This window comes from Ambystoma mexicanum, chromosome 7p, assembly GCF_040938575.1.
Source record: "Ambystoma mexicanum isolate Mex_15411 chromosome 7p, UKY_AmexF1_1, whole genome shotgun sequence".
Taxonomy (NCBI): Eukaryota; Metazoa; Chordata; class Amphibia; order Caudata; family Ambystomatidae; genus Ambystoma; species Ambystoma mexicanum.
The window spans coordinates 325,662,234-325,682,825 of NC_090939.1; the positions used below are offsets into that span (position 1 = coordinate 325,662,234).

The 20,592-nt window shown below is 46.3% G+C and overlaps 1 protein-coding gene across 1 annotated transcript in view; it reads left to right on the forward strand.

Annotated features, from left to right (window-relative positions):
* MRPL39 (mitochondrial ribosomal protein L39) overlaps positions 1–20,592 on the forward strand; it is a 267,884-nt gene that overhangs the window by 186,245 nt on the left and 61,047 nt on the right. Inside the window, exon 5 of the mRNA XM_069636391.1 lies at positions 2,940–3,007. Within this exon, the coding sequence (XP_069492492.1) occupies positions 2,940–3,007 (68 nt within the window). The remainder of the gene's footprint in view (positions 1–2,939; positions 3,008–20,592) is intronic.

Genomic DNA, 20,592 nt, shown 5'->3' on the forward strand with positions numbered 1-20,592 from the left:
TGTTTTTTTTCTGACTTAGAAAAACAGAAAACTGGAAAACTCTACCTGCCTTCTCCCCGAACGCTTGACTTCTCCCCAAACTTTTGACTTGTCTTTGTTTTTCACAAAAGTATTTTAACTTCCACGTTTTTGGGTGTAGAAAATTTGACTTGCACTTCCAAAATGTTAACTGACTCTGGGCTTGCCCATTTGCCAGAGTTTGTTTTGTTCCTAAAGTGTGAGGGTACTTAATTCCTGCAAGTTCCATTGGTAGGGCGTTCTAACTGGTGGGTTCTTGATCTGAATGTAGACTTCTTCCCACTCTCGCTTCAGTGTTTAGGAATTAAAAAAAAATGGTGAGGGTGATGGGCTTGTGTGTGGATGTATGCTGGTCCAGACTGCTACATGTCCATGTGTGCGACACACAGAGCTTAAATTGGACCCAACACTTCACTTGTTTTTATCTTCATGTGTAGCCGTGAGATGTGATGCAATAATCCAATCCGGACAGGATAAGTACCTTCTGTTCACTATGATGGGATGTTCCTTGTTAGCTTAGAGTATTTGCACTCTAAGGCCACAACATAGATATTTATTTTTTAATAGTGTTCACTGTCAATGGCGACCCCCTGTTTGCTGGGATTTTTGGATGTTACCATGGTGAAGGGAGCTTGATTGTAACTCACAATGGTGGTTGCTGGGGACCCTTCCTAATAGCCACAATGTAACCTCTAACGAAAATTCAAAGTAAACAAGAGTCCATCTTTTGGAGGAATAATCCCCATTCAAAATATCTCCAGATGAGACGGTGAAAAAATCACACCAGCACCATTCCAATATGATACTGAAGCACCACCACCACCACGGATTTAAGGTAACAATAGAAAGTCCACAAGTGTCGTGATGGCTTGGAAAGCGTCCTAGTCCTAGCATTACAGTCAATCAAGCTGGATAAACATTTTCCATCTTAGAATGATTTATCCACCTGCAGTGTCCACCTGCAGATCGAAGACGCTATCTCAAGCCTCTAGCATCCAGGCCCATGATGACCACTATGCTGACTCTGGCACTAAAGACCAGCTCTCTTTCCATTTGTTTCATCTTGTTTAAGTTCTCGCTGACCTCGACTTATATTGTGAAATTTTGACGATAACATTTTATGGCCTAAGTCAGCGAACATATAAGGAAAATTGAAGAGCAATGAGGAGGTTCCTCTGGGAACCTAAAATATATAAATGAGGTGCAGGGCTAAATCCGTACTTTGAGTGCTAGGACCATCTAACATGAGGAGCTCTATTCATTATTGTAGTCAAATTTATTATCCCTAACCAGGCAGTCCAGAAAAGAACAATGGGTGTCCTCTTTATCAAATGTGGCAACAAAGTCCAGTTTGTCCTTTTCATCTAGGAGTGCGTCTGTGATATCCAGCACGCCAGAAAATGTCTCCTGAGATGCTGTGAATGCCTATTGCAGTGGATCCAGCCATATATTCACATGGCCATGCAAATAGGATGTCAGCGGCTGCTCCAGTATATAAACTGGGACAATAGTTTAAATGGCTGGAAGTTGTTTACATTGGTAGGGTCTTCGTTTTGTAATAGTTAAAACAGGATTTATTACAGCCCCTTTGAAGCCCCTGGCAGTAATCCAGTCTCGCAGTATACATTTATTTTGTCCAGAACTGTAGGCCAGTGGTTTCCACTTACTTTTTGACTGTGTCAGGGGGATGTCAGCCCGCAGGATTGAAGGAAGGAATTGTGAATAGTGCGCTCTTTATGAGTTTGGCCAATATAATATGGCAAACTGTTGAGAGCTTTCTGTTTTTGGCAGCTGTTAGGTATAGCTAAATCCTTGTAGCAGTTGTTTTGATTATTGAGTGCAATAGTTATTGAGTTGTAAAATAGGGGAATCTGTCGCACATAACTTGACGTGATTAGTTTTCTGACCTTTGCATGTTTTTAAGGTCTTAAAAGGTTTGTGTGTGTTGGTTGTGTGCTCTGGCATTTTTAAAGCAGTACCGCGTTTTTGTTTTTTTTATTTTTGTCCAAGGATTGCCTTTTCACATGTCTATGCTTTTTCACAAACCCCTCTTTCACAATCTTTGCTCCAGCTGACATCATATAATTTGGTAAAATGACAGTTCCTTGGTTAACAACCTGTTACCCTGGTTCAGTTGCAGTACAGCACAGCAGCTGAAATGCCTCTGGTGGAATAATTGAGACATGGGAATTTAGGGATGGAAAAGTCTTAGTTTCACACCATCACAGATGGGAGGTTTTCTTTTCAAAGGTTCATGGCTTTGGCTGAAATTGAAATTCTGCAAGTTATGGCTTCATGTTCTGGCCATTATCGCTCCACTAAAGTTCGATCTGAGATCACTATATTGTCCCAAAATACCCATCTGAGCATATGCCAGATTGCGTGCATGGGATTCTACACATGCTCCATTAGTCCAGACAGTGTTATCTGATTTATTAAAAGAAATAGGCTGGATTGTTTTGCAAACGTGTCTACTCAGTGAAACTTGAAATCTCCCATTACGAGTATTATTTTTTTTCTTTTTTGTTTTGTTTTACAATAGATGATAGTTCTTGTGCACAAAAGCAGAATTCCTCACCTAATGTTTAGATCGACCAAGGTCGCCTGCAGCCAGAACCATTGAGCGATTTGTGTTGTAACAAGATCTTTATAGCAGTGTGCTTTAGTGTCTTAGTGAGAAACGGATGTCTGGTCATGCATGTCCTGAATATAATTTCAGCAAATCCCACTCCCCATTTTTGTCCACGTTTTGGTGGATGGGCAGTTTTCAGTTCCATTAAATCATGCAGTCCTATTCCTGGGAGATGGAATGCCAGGGACGTTATCTTGTGGTGTGCTGCACTATTAAGGTTATCTGCGGTGTAGCTCCTTGCACCTTTTTTGGGTTATTTATTTTATTTTTCACATTGTTTATTCCACAGTGATATCTGGAGCCTTCTGCTATGATGTCGTTTTGGACAATAGGCTGGATGACTGGAAACCAACAGAGGTATATTAACATTTTTCAGGTTTTTTCCCACTGTTTGCCAATTGTATTTTCATAAAAGACAATGTGATTTGTTCTTCAAAAAGTCATGCAACTCCCTGGTTCTATGCAACCTCATTCTCAGCAGAGAAGCCTGTCTCTCATATGTAGACTATACTTGAAATCAAGACTGCTTTGTCTGCGCTTAATCTCCTTGAGGGCTATCTAGGTCAAGTGGAAGTCAGTTCTAGAAAAAGGTGTACAGTTTTCAATTCGTTTTTCATGTTCAGTTCCTCTCCATCTATGAATGCATCTCTGTGAAAAGGTAAGAAGGAAGAAGGAAGTCAATCGATCCCCTCTCCAATGGCTTGCCACCTCCTCCTTCTTTTCCTTAATGAGCCAGCTCTTGTGAACAAAATCCTTGTGTAAGCCCATACCAGAGTTATCAACCAACCAGTCGGGTGAGTAGGTTTCTTGATGGGACTGGAAGAGTTGCAGCAGTCATGGTCTCTTCAGCATTATGGAACATACTGTCCTGGGTGAGCGTATTTATGTATTTTATTTGCATTTTTATTTAGCGCTGACCCTACCCAAAGGGTCTCGTAGCATCTTGCAGCGTCAAAGGGTAAAGAGGTGGGAGGTAATAAAGAGGTTGCAAAGTTATTATAGGACAGGATAAGCATTTTAGGATAGACAGGTGATGGCAGGGGAAGTGGTTGGATTAGGTGCAGGGAAATAAGTTATGTTTTGAGACTTCGAGATACATAGGCTTGCCTTTGGATCTGGATCTGTGCCAAGTAGAGTGTGGGATTGTTTCATGGTTCAGGGCTGAAAAGTCAAGGTTGTTTCTCAGAGGAAGTCTTCCATCAATAATCTGTTATTTGGCATGCCCAATGTAAGGGGATTTTTCTAAGGCTCATGCTTAGGGACACACACACACACACACCACACACCACACACCCACCACACACCCACACCATGGGGCTTCCCCTTAGTTGCCTGAATCTCCCAAGTGAATCGTGGAAGAACAGTCAAGCCTGTATTCTGAGGGCGGGAAGAGTTTTTAAAAAGGTACACTAGACCACAGAATATAGGAAGGTCTAGACCACAGAATATGTGAAGGTCTATAGAACCTATTCAGTAAAAATTGAGAGATTAGGGCGATCCCCTGCCCACCCCAACTCGATCCCGGCACGAAAGCAGAGGCCAGTCACAGGGGTACATCGACCCTTCCATCTCTACAGATACCCAGTTCACCTCGGGCATAGTCCCAAGAGCTTTCAAATCACCAACGCACCTTCTGGAGAGACGCTATGTGGATAGTCGCTGGTGCATTCACCTGCCGCTCTGTTAAAATGGATTTCCAAAATCAGCTCCGGTGGGAGGGATTTGTGAGGTCATCCTATTTGGGGTAAACAGGGAAGACACTTGAAGGTTAGCTAAAACCTAATCCAAGTAAGGTAGCTGAGCATTCAAGGCTTAGTCTCAGGAAAAGTGTGAGAGTAGTCTAGGGCTAGAATAAGTCCACATAGTGCGAAACCAATAATTCAAGTTAGACAGTAAGTGTATCCAAATACAGTTATTTATTAGGTCTTATGTTACACACAAGGCATATAAAAATCACAGGTAAGTATTGTCGCACACAACCATATATAATAGATTTACACATTCTCCTTTAGAAGAATAGACTTGTTTATGAATGAAATACCAGTACAATACAGGTGTTGGAGAGTGCTGCTGCACAGTTCACGCCGTACGACTTTAGTGAGTGGAGACTTCATGTCCCATAATCCCCTCTTGGAAGCACGCACAGCGGTGTTTAAAGGTACCTTCCTCGAGCACCGTGGCTCTCCTCAATGCATATACACAACTTCCTTACGGTCTGTGATTCTGGCTTCGTGCCATGCTTACTTTCCACTCCTGAGACTTCCTGCACCCGTCCTGAATCGCTCTAATTTGTTGAACCTGCTTGGCTCCACACAATCTAAAAGAACCCTCTCATGACTTTGCGACCCCCTTCATCCCTCCCTCTTCTTGGAACTTTTATCTGGACACTAACCTGGAATGTTGGATGCCTGTTGAATCCTCGTACTGGCGGGTCATCCTCGTTTCATCGGGCCTATGTGGATTCCTGGATTTGGACCGGACTGTTCTCCTACTTCCTGCATCTGCAAGATAAAACCAGGTACTCCTTATTTCATACACCTCCTTTTCTTTTACCATAGACTATTCTGACACTAACAGTCTTTTAGTGTTCTTGTTTCCTAGGGTCCTGAGAGTTCTCCTTATCCAGGGGCTATCACCTCCTCTCTGGGGGACTTATCTTAGCCGGTCAGATAGAACAGCGAGTAGAGCGCTCGCTTTGACATCTGTGCAGAGCCTGCTTACGCAGGTTCGAATCCCAGGAGGGCCAAACTCAGCCTTTCATCCTTCCAAGGTTGATAAATGAGCACTGTACACCATGGGTAATAAGCAGCACTCAGATGCCTGAGGGTTCGTAGCGCTATATAAATGCAAATTATTATTATTCTCTCTCGCACCAGGACGTGTGGGTGCACTATGGGTCTGTAGGCTCATGGCAAATGCTGTACCAGACATATTGAGAACCTTTTTTGTGGCTCTGAATTGGAAGCCGCTGTGCTTCTGAATTGGAAGCCGCTGTGCCTCTACCAGTCCTGCCCAATCTAAACCCTATATTGCCACATTTGCCCTTCCCATTAGCCCCGGCCGAAATGTTCATGGGCGATAACAAAACATAGCATACCTTCAGTGCAATCCCTCTGTAGACCTTCTGCATTACCTGACCCTGCTTCCAAAGCAGTTTTCCGGCTCTGTTATCTAGGTGGTATGGCAGTTGAACGGGAAAACCCCTTTCTGGAGAAAAACAACCCAGTTCTCTATGTTGTAGAATCCTTGACCCAAGTCCTTGCAAGACTCACGCTACCAGTACCAGGCTTCTGAAAAGGAGCTGCTGGAACTCAAATAAGGAGACAAAGGCCTGCCACAGTGTGTGGCACAATTCTAACCAGCTAGTTGCTCGGAATTGTGGCCTGACACTTAAAGAACCACCTTGTTTTATAAGGGGTTGTTCGATGACATCTAAGATGCCCTTTCAACAGTTCCTTCATTGCCATCTTCATTCCCTGAATTCCTGGATCTTGTTTTAACCAGAGGATAAGAGAGCGGAAGTGTGAGCACCGTCGTCCGCTGGTTTTCTCGCGTTTTCCTGCGTCCAGTGATGAGTTGGGTAAGCCAGGGGTGGATAACCCATCTGAACCCATGCAACTTGGTGGCTTGCATGCACCCTTTACTGTCGCTGAAAGGAACTTGTGGCGCCAGGGGGGGCCTCTTTTTATATTACAGAACATTTAAATTGTATACGTGAATAGACCCTTGGGAAAAGCACAGGTCCGGACATGATGGGCAAAACATGTACCGGGCCTTGTCGTTCATGCGGTTTCCCCTTGTACCAAGATTACGCCCTAGGTTGCTCCCTATGTCTATGTGCCCATCATCCTAACGTGGCGTGCCAATGAGTCTGCGGTCTCCCCTGCTCTTATAGATTCAGGAGCCAGAGGCAGTTAAATGCACATGGATTATCTCCTGACACTAGCGAAACCGTCGAGGCAGTGGATGGCTCACCCTTAATATCAGGACCCATAAGACATCAAACAATATTAGTGGCCATGACGATAGCACGCATACACAAGCAACAAATAAGGTTTTACCTTATTAAGGCCCCTAATTTTGGTATGATCTTCGGTACCCCTTGCTTGGTACAACATAACCCTACCCTTGACTGGAGAACACAGTGTTTCATTCCTTCTTAATTGTCCCAAGGATACCACGTGTGTACTAGGGATTTTGTCGTCTTCTCCTGCAAAATGTCTGCTGTCTCAGTGCGTGGCTCTCACCGCTACCACTGAGATACCCCTGGAATACATCTCTTACACTGATATATTTAGTAAAAAAGAGGCAGAGACCACTTCCCATATCTTGTTATTTTATTATCCCATGTACTGCACTTTCCCCTCCCCGCCAACTTTCCTTTTCCTCCTTCCCTTGCACTTGCGCGATCTGAATGACACCTTGCCTAGTAAGATCGTTGTCTGTCTTCCCTCTGTTCCCCCTCCCTTGCCTCGTCACGCCTTGAAACACTTGTGTATAGGAGCGTTATAAATTCCATATCATATCACATCATATCATATCATAGGGCTAATGGGGTAGACATGTCTTGATTGTATATCTTCTCTAAACAAGCATTGTCAAAGCCAACAGTTTGGCTTTTGCATTGGCATGGAAATATGCATTTTGAGTGCCTGGCTGTAAGATGGTACCCTCTGGCAAATTGTGGTAGTATCTGGGCACTATAGCAGTGCTTAGCAAATGCTTACCCCAAAGCCCAAACTGGTGGCGTTGGTAGGAATTAAGTGCAAGCAACAGATGCAAGGGCAGACATTCCTTATAAATCAAGTGGCTGAAAGCACACTTGATTAAGATATTTATGTTAAACATGGAGCTGTTTACAACGGCAATTCACACACTACCTTTCAGAAGACTGCTTACAAAAATCATTGACATCCCCTTAAAAGCAGAGACATGTCAAAAAGATCTGGGGGGTGGAGGTAGTGGGTTATTTATTTATGCAATGTTTGTCGGAAAAAGGTAGCCGACAAACATTTCATAAATAAATAAACTGGGTCGTGGCGTTGGTCCTCAGCCAATTAAAAACTGAAGATAACCATCAAAACATAATATTCATTTTTGACAAATTGCGACCCAAGATCAGCTATGAAGGTACTTCCACTTCTTTTAGTTATCTTATTATAAAACAGACAGGCTTTCATTAGTTTGATACGCATTTCAAAAATGTAAAGCGACAGGACATGCTTTCTTTGCTGTTTCTTTTCTTCTAAACATGCAACTAAATGTATTCTACGGGTTGTTTTTTCATCTTTTTTTTTTCAAAACTAGCTACAGTTCTGAATGTCACTGCAAAGGTAATGTATGTTTTTATAATACCACTTTATTCAAGAGACAAGGTAGCATTTTTGCCGCAGGATATTAAACATAAGAAATTGCCATGTCTCTCTCACGCTGAACATCATGACTGCTGTTATGATATGGCATTATGTGATGATATGGCATTTATGATGTATGATATGACATTTATATCGCGCCTATACACATGTTTCAAGGCGCAACAAGGCAACGGAGGGGAACAAGGGATGATAGATAACGATCCTACTAGGCCAGGTGTCATTCAGATCGCACAAGTGCATGGGGGGGGGGCAGGGACAGTGCAGTACAAGGGAATAAATAATAACAATAAGTAAGTGCCAGCATGTGTCAAGTGCATGGGTCAGTGCAGACATCAGGTGTCAAGAGCTGGAAGTGGGATTGTAGGGATACAGAAACAGTCCCCAAGTGCAGGGGTTGCCAGGTGGTCAGTGCAGGTGTGTGCAGCTTGGCAGGAGTGGGACCTGGGTACGCGTTGAGATGGTGTCCAGGTAGCCAGTGCAGTACCGGTTACAGCCAGAAGGTCAGCAGAGGAGAGGCAGAGAAAAAGCAGAAGCAAAGAGAAAGGTTTTGAGGTACTTCCGGAACCAGAGATGGTTCTCAAGTTTAAGGGAGGCAGGGAGGCTGTTACAGAGGGAGGCCCCAGCCGATTAAAGAGATCTACCACCAACTCGTTGCTTGGAGAATCGCCTGAGGGAGTTGGAGGTGGATGAACGAAGAGCTCGAGAAGGAAGATATTTGGGAAGGGAGAGTTGAAGGTATTGAGGCTCAAGGCCCCATAATGCCTTGTGGACGATGCAGACGGTTTTGAACTTAATCCTTGCAGCCACTGGAAGCCAGTGCAGAGATTTCAGTCCTGGAGAGATATGATCACTGGGCTTGAGGCCAAGGACAAGTCTTGCAGTGCTGTTCTGGATAAGTTGCAGAGGGCGGAGAGTAGAGGCAGGCAGATTTAGATAGAGGCTGTTACAGTAGTCCAGCTTGTAGAGAACCAGGGCTCTGGAAACAGTGAGCTTCTGGGGGAAGGAGAGGAAAGGAAGAATATCTCTGAGGAGGTGCAGCTGGTAGTGTGACTTCTTAGAGACGTCAAAGATGTGGGGAGAGAAGGAGAGTGTGAAGTCGCCCCCACTATTTCTGAAAAATATTAACTCATGCACACTGAAAGAAATCACAAGCAACTGACCTTTGATCACTGCCCCTGACACCAAAAGCTATGTTTGGGACAGCATGGCTATCATGTGCCCTTTAGAACTGATTGTAAACTTTTGGCTTTTTGATCACTTTTTCTGCTGTAAAATGCACCATTTCAACCCCATCTTTGAAAAAAAATTATTGGGGCGCGGGAATCCCCCAAACCCTCCCTAGATCCTTATAGCTCCCTCGCTATGCTCGGTCGCCCCCACTATTTCTGAAAAATATTAACACACGCACACTGAAAGAAATCTCAAGCAACTAACCTTTGATCACTGCCCATGACACCAAAAGCTATCTTTGGGAGTGCATGGCTATCACTGCCTGTGATTGTCTCGGGAGGATAGCTCAGGGGCAACGTGCTCGCCTTTGAAGCAAGACGACACGGAGCACCACAGGTTCGATCCTTGGGTCCGTGCTTAGTAACCTCTGGGTATTAAGCGCGTTATAAATAACCTATCATATTATTGTGTCAAAGGTCACACATGTCCGTGCTGACATAATATATCCAGTAGATCTCAAGGGGGACCAAGCCCTTAGGATCACTTGTGTCCATGTGGATATGGAAACCTATCCCAAAAATCCCTCTGCAGCTATAAGTCTGGGATCAAACTACTAGCCTGAGAACAGCCGTGGCATCCGGTCTTCCTGAAGAAGTAATCATTGGGACTGGCTTTACAACCTTTTCAGAACTTTTAAAACCTTGACAGGTCGGAACGTTATAAATAAATATACCCCTTTGTTGTCTTGGGAACCATCGATCACATTCCCTGGTTCACAAGTCTGGAATTTGGGGAAGAATAGCTCTAAGCCAGAGAGATGTCTCTTTAAAGAGAAACATACATATAACTGGGACGAGTGCTCCTTGGAAGGAGAGTATGTTGCAAAGCGGAAGCCCCCTTGCGTAATTGCGCCTGAGGAAGGCGGAGCAGAGGAAAGCTGTGGGACCTGCGACTGCTGGAGAGGTGAGGGATACCAGAGGGAGACGTCTGTGACCAGACTCGAGCAACAGAAGAACTGTTGCTTGCACGGAAACGGGAAACCCATGCAAGGTTGTGGCGTGGCATCAAGAATTACATGGTAGGTGAAGCGCCCAACCAACAGCGCCAATACCATAGGAGTTGGGAGCGTTCTCTGCTCCCTACCAGCCGCGTCCGTGGACGCCCACCGGCAACAGAGAAACCAAGTACCTGTGAGTGAACCGAACCACGAGAGGTTCCGCTACAGGCATAGAGCAGTGCCCCAGAGAAACTAAGTATCAGAGAGTGGGATGAACCCCAAGAGGTCCCGCTACAACGAAGCGAGACGTCAAGCAGTACAGATGGAAACGCACTACCCGAGAGCAGGCCCAACCCGGCAACATTCCCCTACAACGAAAGAGGTACTGTAGAGAACGGGAGAGATGGGAGTCTGCCAGGGGATGGAGAAGACTATCTATGTACTGACATTTAAAGTCGAGCATTTAATTAGTACTCGAGAAATGTAAAAGCAATACAGAGTGTGACAAACAGCAATGCTTGGGAAAATAAACAAAAAGGGAAACAAATACCATGAGAGGAAGGGGGGATACCTCCAGAGACTGACTAGAAGGAATAAGCCTGCCAAGGGAACAGGGCTGTAGAAGGGACAATACAGTATGAAGAACCCGGAAGGAGGACCTCCTAATTGGAATAGGGTCTTGCAAAACCTAAGACAGATTGAAACCCAAGAGGAGAGACCGGATATAACTAAAAGGAAAAGTATTGTGCGAGTATCCCAAATAACATTAGTGTAATTCTGATACTAAAGAGAGCACAAAACCCATAAGTACATGGGAAGAGTTAGATTTCAAGAACTTAACAAAGTAGATAACCTTTGAACAAAATCCAGAAGTACATGGGAAGATGTCAAGAACTTATCAAAGTAGATAACATTGGGAAACTATATCCTGAAATTAAAGACATTTGTTCAATCACGAAACCGGCAACTAAGATACAGATTCAGATACCAGAAGTAGACAGACATTCTTTTGGCCTAGTTTTGAGTTATTCACATTAGTGGTAGCGTCAGCAATACAGATAAGGGATGTAATGGCCACTTTGACTCCCCTAAAAATAGGCAAATATTTCCCAAAAATATAAATAGGGTGTACAAATACTCCCAACAAAAACTTAGGAAACATACACGTAGAACCATGTGTGCCCCTGCTTTCCCCCACACAGCTCCATGGATGTTTGGACCAGTAATACAAATAATACCACAGAAGGAAACTACTATTATAACTGCTGGTTGGAAAAATGTGCAAAGGTGGAAAGAAACGATTATTACAAAAACATTTCCGTTGTACAGTTAACATATTTCTACTTACTTGTAAAATGCTCCCTTTGGGAAGTGGATGTACCTTTTTTGCTCCCTAAAAAGTCATTTTACTCCCAGCTTTGAAAGAAAGGGAGTAAAATACTCTTCCAAATCTTATCTGGAGCTCTGGGTAGGGTAATCCCTTAAATTGTAGGGAAAGGTAGGCCCTTACCAGATCTTTTCATTACAAGTAACCTAATATGTCCTCCTTGTGTCCGATTCTTCCTTCTGACCCGCCACACCTCAAGCTGTTAGTTTGGTGGGGAAAAGAGAGAGAGAGTCAAGGGGATAGCTTAGAAGCGAGGAGGTGGGCTTGCAATTTGCTTTAAATACATCAATGTGGACAGTGTTTCAAATTTCAGAGTGGAGGGAGTTCCACGTAAGCAGTACAAGAAGAGTGAAAGAGTGGGGCAAAGGGGAGCGCAGGGTGGGCGAGTTGCCACAAGGGTGGAGGAGGCAGAGTGAAGGCTGTGAGAGGGTTTGTAGGTGTTGATAGAGGATATGCTGCAGTGCCTTACCGTGGAGGAATTTATGCATTAGCAAGAGAACTTTGAATCTGGCCCTGTTTTGCATAGTTAGCCAGCCAGCCTGCTGGCAAAAGGAGGAAGTAGAGGTGAAGCGAGGAAGTTCAAAGAGTCCCGATACCAACATTGATAATCTTGTCAAGAGGACATAATGCATAGTTTGGAAGACTTCTACAGCCAAAGAGGATAATGGCACAGTAGTCCAGTTTAGAAAAGACCAGGCTGGTTAGGAGATGTTTGGTTTTTGAAAGGAAGGAGGTGTCTGATTTTCCTGATATTTAGGAGGTTGAGGTGAGGTTAGTCGCCGTTGCAGTTTTAAGAGATTAAGGTAGAGAATGTGCTTGAAAGGTCATAGAAGGCACTAAGGTTTCGAGGAGCAGAGAGCATGTCGGGTGAGAATTGGAGCAGTAGGGGAGGAGAAGATAGAGTACTTGGCCGGAAAGAAAAGCACCTCTGTTTTGGAGGAGTTCACCGTAAGAGAGTGTGAGGCCATCCAGTATTTTAAAGCAAAGAGACAGTCTTGAGATTTTGGTAGATGGGTCAGTGGAGAGTTCAGGAAAGGAGAAAAATATTTTGGGGTTGTCTGCAAAGAGTTGGTATGAGTACCCAAAGGAGGAGATAAGTGCCCTGAGAGCAGAAGTGTACAGTGTGACCAGGAAGGGACTCAAGACAGAGCCATGCCGAACATCAAGAGGAGTAAGTTGAGAGGAGTTGTTGTTCCAGGTAACATAGAATTTTCAAGGTGCCATGTAGACCCGATCCAGGCAAGTGCTTGATCACGAATCCCAAGCAGCGAGAGAGTAGTGATGAGAGGTAGCAAAGGCAGCAGATTGTTCGAGGAGGATTAGGATAGAGTATAGGTCGGAATGGAATGTTTAGCAGAGGCAATAAAGTTAGACATTCATGAAAGCAGTTTCAGTGCAGTAGCAAGAGTGAAAACCAGCTTGGAGGTGGTCACAAAGCTTATGTTTGTCATAATGTTAGTAATGCAGTTGAATACAACTCTTTCTTACACCTTAGAGCAGAAACGAAGAAGTGACACAGATCGAAAGTTGGTTGGCAGGTTTAGATCTGCACCTTACCTTTTCAGGAGAGGGATGACCATGGCTGTTTTGAAAGTAGAGGGAAAGCAAACAGAGTTTGAGAACGGGTTGAAGAGTGTAGCGAGGTGAGAAGCCACTAGAGGGGCAATAGGTTTGACAAGCTGTGGCGCAAGAGGATCCAATGGGGCAGAGGAGGGGTTGGCATTCATCAGCAGTGCAAGGACGTCCTAAGTGTTGGAATGACTGAAGTGTGAGATAGAGGCAGTGAAAGATGGTAGAGTAGGTGGAGTGAAGAAAGTAGGAGGAGGGAGTAAGAGGAGGGTGTGGAGAGATTCCCTGATTCGGAGATTTTGAAAGCAAAGTATTCAGCCAGGTCACTAGCTGAAATAGTGGAGTCTAAAGTTGTGGGTGGAGGAGGAGCAAGGAGTGAGTTTAGAGTGCCTTGGAATCGGCAAGGATGGTTGGAGTGCCAGTGAATGAGAAAAAGGTAGAAATCTCATTTAGTACTATCATGAGAAGCCCAGTGTGTCATGGGCAGAGTGGTATAGGTGGTAGTCCTCATGATAGTGGGAGCGCCTCCATCTGTTCATGAGTTGTCGCATGTCGGAGATCTATGGTTGACGATGGGATTTAGGGATGAAGTGAAGTAGGGATCTGAGGTGGAGAAAGCAGTGTCGGTGAAGGAAGGATCTGGAGAGCAGGAAGTTCAGCGAGGAAGGGAGGAATAGCACAGTGTTTACATTTGCTGTTAGGAATGGGAGTGATAATTTGGGAGGAAAGGTTACAGGGAGGGAAGATAGTGGTGGTTGATACAATGAAGTGGTCCGAAAGAGATGGTGTGACGGTATTACCCAGTTGCCTCGTTTATATTTTGTTTCTTAGGTCTTTTTGACTTAATTATAGCTGTATGATTTTACCTTCTTCCCTTTTGACCTACTTACCTGAACATGAGGAGCGGGGGTTGAGGCCGTGGCCCCCATTCCCCATGGTCAGGTATCTGCGGCCTCAGAGGTTGCGGGGGTGTCCACTTAACAATTGAGGCAGGGGCTGAAAATTGCTTGGGCCACTGTTTTCAATGAACTGTCAAAACGGGGGCACAAGCGGTTTTACTGTGGGCAAGGCATTCGCGGGCAGATCACATGCATCCGGCGTGACAGTAGTAGTGACACCCCCACACCTCATGTTCAGGTATGTAGGTCAAAAGGGAAGAAGGTAACGACGTACAGCTATAATTAGGTCAAAAAGACCTAACAAACAAAAATAAACAAACAAATTGGTTAATATTGTGTTATTTGCTGAGAGAGAGTTGGAGATTAATAGGTCAAGAGAGTTGCCTGCAGAGTAAGTGGGTAGGTTATGAATAGAAAAGATGGCGTGTTCATTGAGAAAAGACTTAATGTCAAGTTTGTCAAGTTTCTGCTAAGTGTTCGGAGAAGGAAGGTTGAAGTCACCCAAGAGAATGATGTGACTGGGAGAGAGAATCACTAAGTTGCCAGAGATCATCGAAGAATGGTCAATTGGGGTCAGGAAGAGCGCTAAATGGAAATGAAGTGAGTAGAGTGAGGAACAACAAAAGTTGAGCGTAAATTCAAAGGCGGTAGGAGTTGTGACATTGGGTGGGGTGAGATGGTAAGGGGGAAGAAAAAGGTGCCCAGCACCACCGCCTTTACCCGTCGGACGAGGAGAGTGAGCAGGAAAGTTTGGAGTCATGAAGGGCTGCCAGGGTAGCAGTATCGGAGGGAGAGATCCAGGTTTCAGTGATAGCAAGGAAATCAAGGGGCAGAGAGTTAGGTTGAAAGCATTATGTGATAAAGAAAGTTTCTTTGCAATCAGACTGAGCGTTCCAAAGTGCAGTGTTCAGTAGATGTAGCAGGGAGGAGTAGAGAAGTTTAGTTTTACAGTAGGAGAGGAGGGGTGGATGGGTAGGTGATAGGAGTGGAACTGTCTCTTGGCTGGCGTTGTTTGTTAGATGGGAAGAGATGATGTAGTCAGAGTGCCGAGTTGTGAGTTTTATGATGGAGGATAGGAAAGATGGGGGTTGTAGCATGACTGGAGAGAATAGCAGGATGAGGAGGATGAAGAGAGAATGCATTTATTTTAGGAGTAGTCAAGGGTAGCTGGCAACGTACTAGGTGGATTTTGGGTAGTTTCTGGTGCAGCTGGAGAGTAGGTGGCATAAAGGCTCCACCTTTGTTTAGTTTTGGCACCTTGTGCGATAAGCCACAAATATCGCCAAAAACATTGCAACTGTTAAAGATGGAGAAGGGGAGTTTGGGAGCATTATATGACGTTGGCATGGCAATTTACCTATGATTGGCGATGACAATGGCCGAAGCACCAGCTGGGCCTTGTTTTTTCATGTACTGCCATTTTCTATGTGCTTTAATGAGTTCCTCAAGACTTGCATCGTTGTTTTTCTTTTAACGTCTTCTCCAGACAGATGTGGCTTGTTTGTTTTTTACTGGCACTTACGCATGTAACATTTTAAGGACCATCAGCCAAATGGCACGTGGGGGAATACCAGCATTTGCCATCTTGCCGTCGCTTTTTTAAAACCCACTCACTCACCAAAATCATACAAATGGCTCCGCACCGAGTCCGGGCAACGCTGCTCACCGGACTCTTTATTTGCTGTGAAAAGGAGATAGCTGCCACTGATCACTTAATTCTCCTGAAAACTTAACAGAGATGCTGCACCACACGTCAGTGGTTGTATGTGAAAAAGCAAGCAAAATGGCTCACAAAAGAAGCCTTAATAAGTCTGATCAGAAATGCTTGAAATCTACATGTTCCCCATTGTTGTGTACGCCTTACATCCCGCTACGCGGTGTCGTAAGGCGCCATCTAAATAAAGGCCCTGCCCTGCTACGCGTGGGCAGTTCCGGATGCACCAGAGTGTCCGTGTCTCTCATTGCTCCCGCCGGAGCTGCGCAGCGAGGCCCTGGCACCCAGGGCCCCATAAATCTTGCGACCAGCCGACGCATCAGCTGAGGCCTAGGACACAACACTGGCGACGAGGTAACAGGATCATATGTTGCATGCGATGCCCAATTATTCAAGCCCTCAGCATGGGCACCATTTTTGGAAGCACGGAGGGGGACCCATCCCCCACCCCAATTGAATGTGGACAGCATGAGAGAAAATCCCAGCACCTTCCACATGAACATCTTACCAGCGCATGGTACCAAAGGGGCCACCACAATCTGCCCAACATCCGATGATCCAACGGCCTACCACCTGCCACAGGACCTCCCAGAGGAGTTAGGCACCTCCTGGGAAAGCAAAGAAAGCTCGGACATGCACTGGCCACAAAGGTGAGGGGTTTAATGTGCACATGGGCAGAAAGAGCCACCAAGATCACATGAAAATGGCCATGGGCCTCTCCACTCCCAGGCCCAGCACACCATTGAGAATGGCAACCAACCTTTCGCCATCCACGCCACACACGCTGGCAAGGAGGGACGTCATTGGCGCTTTGCCTATTCGACCCATACACCGACCCCTCCACTGTCGGTCCCCGACGGCAGCTGTGGATCCAGAAATTCGAGATGGCCATGGATTGTAAAGACATTACCACGTCTCGCAAAATGAGGTCACACCTTCTCCTTAATGTCGGGGATGAGGTTCTACGCATATTCCACTTGCTGGCGATAGCAGATGGCTCTGACGTCTACCAACAAACCAAAGACGCTCTCACAGCCCACTTTTTGCCCCAGCTGAATCCAGACTATGAAACATTCATTTTCTGTACCACCATCCGGTCTGAGGACGAGACACTTGACGCCTATCACACCAGAATACAGAAACTTGCAATCTCCTGCGAATTTGTAGACGTGGAAAAAGAAATCCGAAGCCAGATCGTCAATGGGATACACTCAGAGAAGCTAAGGAGAATGGTGTTAAGTGAAAAAGGCATATCTTTGACCAGAAACTTGGAACTCGGGCACCAGAGGGAGTTGTCATATGCCAGAGCAGTGCACATGGGCATGACCCTGCAGAAACTCCAACCCGGCACCAGCGATGGCGACAGTGGCCCAAATCACAAACCGTCAATACACGAGGGACGAGGCCGGCGGCAACAACACCCCTCCCCCGGTGGCAACCGAGAACCCCGGGACCCAGTGTGGGTGGTGCAGAGGACCTCGCCATGGGAGATGAAATTGCCCGGCCCAAGGCACCACATGTGGTGCATGTGGCAGAAAAGATCACTATGCAAAGGTATGCAGATCGTCTGGGTCACCCCAATACCCCCAAATGCCTCAAGACAAAACCACGGGGAAGAAGAAGAAACAGGCCAGTGCCTGCCGAGTTGAGACTGTCAACTTGTCAACCGACGAAGAAGGGGACAATGATGCACAACCTCAAAAAGAAGCATCATACGAGCAATGGAGAAAAGGGAAAAAGGTATACCTGGTCTCAGCACTGGATTACAAAGGCGTGACGCCTACAAAAAGACTGAGAAGACGGAAATGCCTAGTGGCCATCCAAGGCCAAGAAATGCAGATGACCATAGACACCGGGGCATCCGTTAACGTCATGCCAATGACCGCATTCAGGAAATTGTGACCCCCACCAATCCTGAAAACAACAGACACGCTGCTCTTTGAATATGGGTGCAAAACTCCACTGCCAATAATAGGACGATTTCGGACAACTCTCAGCAGAGGTGACAAATCACTGCAGTCTAAAATGTACGTTGTGAACGCATGAATTGAGTGCTTGCTGAGCGGAGACGCGGCAGAGGACCTGGGACTCACAAGTTTCATCTGTGATGTAACAGATACACAGGACGTTAACAGCATTCTCGGGAAATACCCGAACCTCCTAAAGGGCATTGGATGCCTAAAAGGAAAGTCCATCAGACTTCATATTGACGAGTCCGTTCATCCGCGAGCAGTAAGCCATCGAAGAACTCCGTTCCACATAAGAAATCAAGTTGAGCAAGAACTCAAGGCACTCGGGAAAGCGGGCATCATTGAAGAGGTGATCGGACCAACAACGTGGGTGTCACCCATGGTCGTAACCAAGAAACCCAAATAACCGGGCAAGGTGAGAATATGCATTGACATGCGCCTCCCCAATGCAGCAATAAAACGGGAGCGACACTTCACCCCTACCCTTGATGAAATTATAGCAGACCTCACAGGATCGAAAATGTTCTCAAAAGTCGACCTAAACTCTGGATACCACCAACTGAAACTCCACTGGGACTCCAGGTACATCACAACATTCTCCACCCACATAGGGTTGCGCAGGTACAAACGACTCAGTTTCGGAATTTCCTCTGCGGCCGAAGTGTTTCAGAAGACCATCCAGGAGGTGATACGTGGCATCCCGGGGGTACTCAACGTCAGCGATGACATTCTCATTCATGCAGGGGACAAGGAAGAGCACATACGACGGCTCAACATGCTACTCAGCAGGCTAGAGGGTGCCGGGTTAACTATCCACAAGGACAAGTATGAGTTCCTAAAGGAAGAGATCTCGTTCTTCGGATACACGTTCAACAGCACAGGCATCTCTGCAGACCCTCAAAAAGTAGCGGACATCCGTGCTGCCTCACCCCCAACCACACCAACAGAGGTAGGCAGCTTCTTAGGGATGGCAACATACTGCGGAAGATTCATCCCTAACCTGGCCACGCTGTCTGAACCTCTGAGGGAACTCACTAAGGCCAACACGAAATGGGTCTGGAGCCCCACCTGCCAGGAAGCGTTCGAACAGATCAAGGCCTCACTCTCGGCCGACACCACCATGGCATACTATGATCCCACATTGTTGACCGAACTATATGTCGATGCCAGCCCAGTGGGTCTAGGGGCAATCATCCAAGTAGCTGCCACAGGAGAGTCGATGCCGATCGCATACACCTCCCGCACCTTGACACCGGAGCAACGGTACTCCCATATAGAAAAGGAAGCAATCGCAGTACTATGGGGCTGCCGCCATTTTCACCTGTACCTGTACGGCCGAAAGTTCAAGACTACAAGCTGCTCCTCCCCATATTCATAGGCTCGTCATCGCACCCCCCAGCCAGAATAGGGAAATGGCTACTCCACCTACAACAGTATGACTTTGAGTTGGCATACCAACCTGGCAGCGGGAACCCAGCAGATTTTCTGTCCAGGCATCCCAGAGCAGCCACGCCAGGGGAAATACACGTGGCTGAGGAAACGGAGGAACACATCTGCAACGTGGTTCACACGATGAAACCAAGAGCCATCGGCATCGAAGACATTGCGGAGGCCACTCCAGCCGACCCATGCTGTGACCTGGTAAAAGACATGATCATCTCTGGCGAATGGAAATCCTTCCTACGGAACATTCACAATCACACTGCCGAAGCCAAAGAGTTCCTCGCTGGCATGTTCGCAGTAAGGCAAGACCTGTCAATCACGGAGGAAGGGCTCATACTAAGAGGGACCCGAATAGTCATCCCCGCAAGCATACAAGACAGAGTCGTAGCATTAGCACATGAAGGTCACCAGGGTGTGGTAAGGACCAAGGCCCGGATCAGACACCGTGTATGGTTCCCCCGCATTGACGAGAAGGTGGAGCAACTGATCGCAACATGTCTCCCATGTCAAATCACCAGCGCCCCGCCGAATCCCGAACCAATTCTGTCGGCAGAACGAGGGTCCTGCAGGTGGGATGCAATCAGCGTCGATTTCTGCTGCAAGATACAGGAGGGCACGTACCTGTTCTTCGGATATACCTGTTAGTGGCAATTGATGACCACTCCAGGTACCCAGAGGTTGAAATCGTATCCTCCACAGCAGCAGAGGCAGTCATACCGGCCATGGAAAAAATGTTTGCCACTCATGGCCTTCCCCCAGCGAATCCGGAGTGACAATGGACCACCGTTCCAGGGCGATGAATTCAAGAAGTATCTAGCTGTCCTCAACATCCATTACCACCACATAATGCGCAATATGGCCACAGGCCAACGGAGACGTGGAAAGGTTCATGCGAACCCTCAATAAAGTACATCGCCTTTCCGTGTCAACTCAAGCCCCTGGAGGGTGGACCTTTACAAGTTCCTAAGAAACTACAGAGTGACACCCCACATCACCACAGGCGGACATCATGTATGGACCCATGATCAATTCATCCATCCCACACCATCCGAGCAGGGGTACAGACACGTATGAACGGGCAAGAACTCAACAAAGAAGGACTGTAGCGAACGAACACATGAGCACCAAGAGACACGCCAAGAGGTCAAATCACTGAGTCGGTGACCAGGTAATAATGGTGAGGAACCCATCCAAGTCCAAGCTGGACACCCAATACGACTCCGTCCAATGGACCATAACACAAAGGCGAGGGAGCATGATAACAGCCACAAGGGGACAAAGACGGGTCACAAGAAATGCATCATGGTTCAATGCGGTGCCAAAAGACCTGTGGACTGACGGAGAGCAGCAACCAGCAGAAGAGGAAGATCAGCAAATTGAGGAGCATCATCACTATCGGGAAGGAGAAGCGACCATGG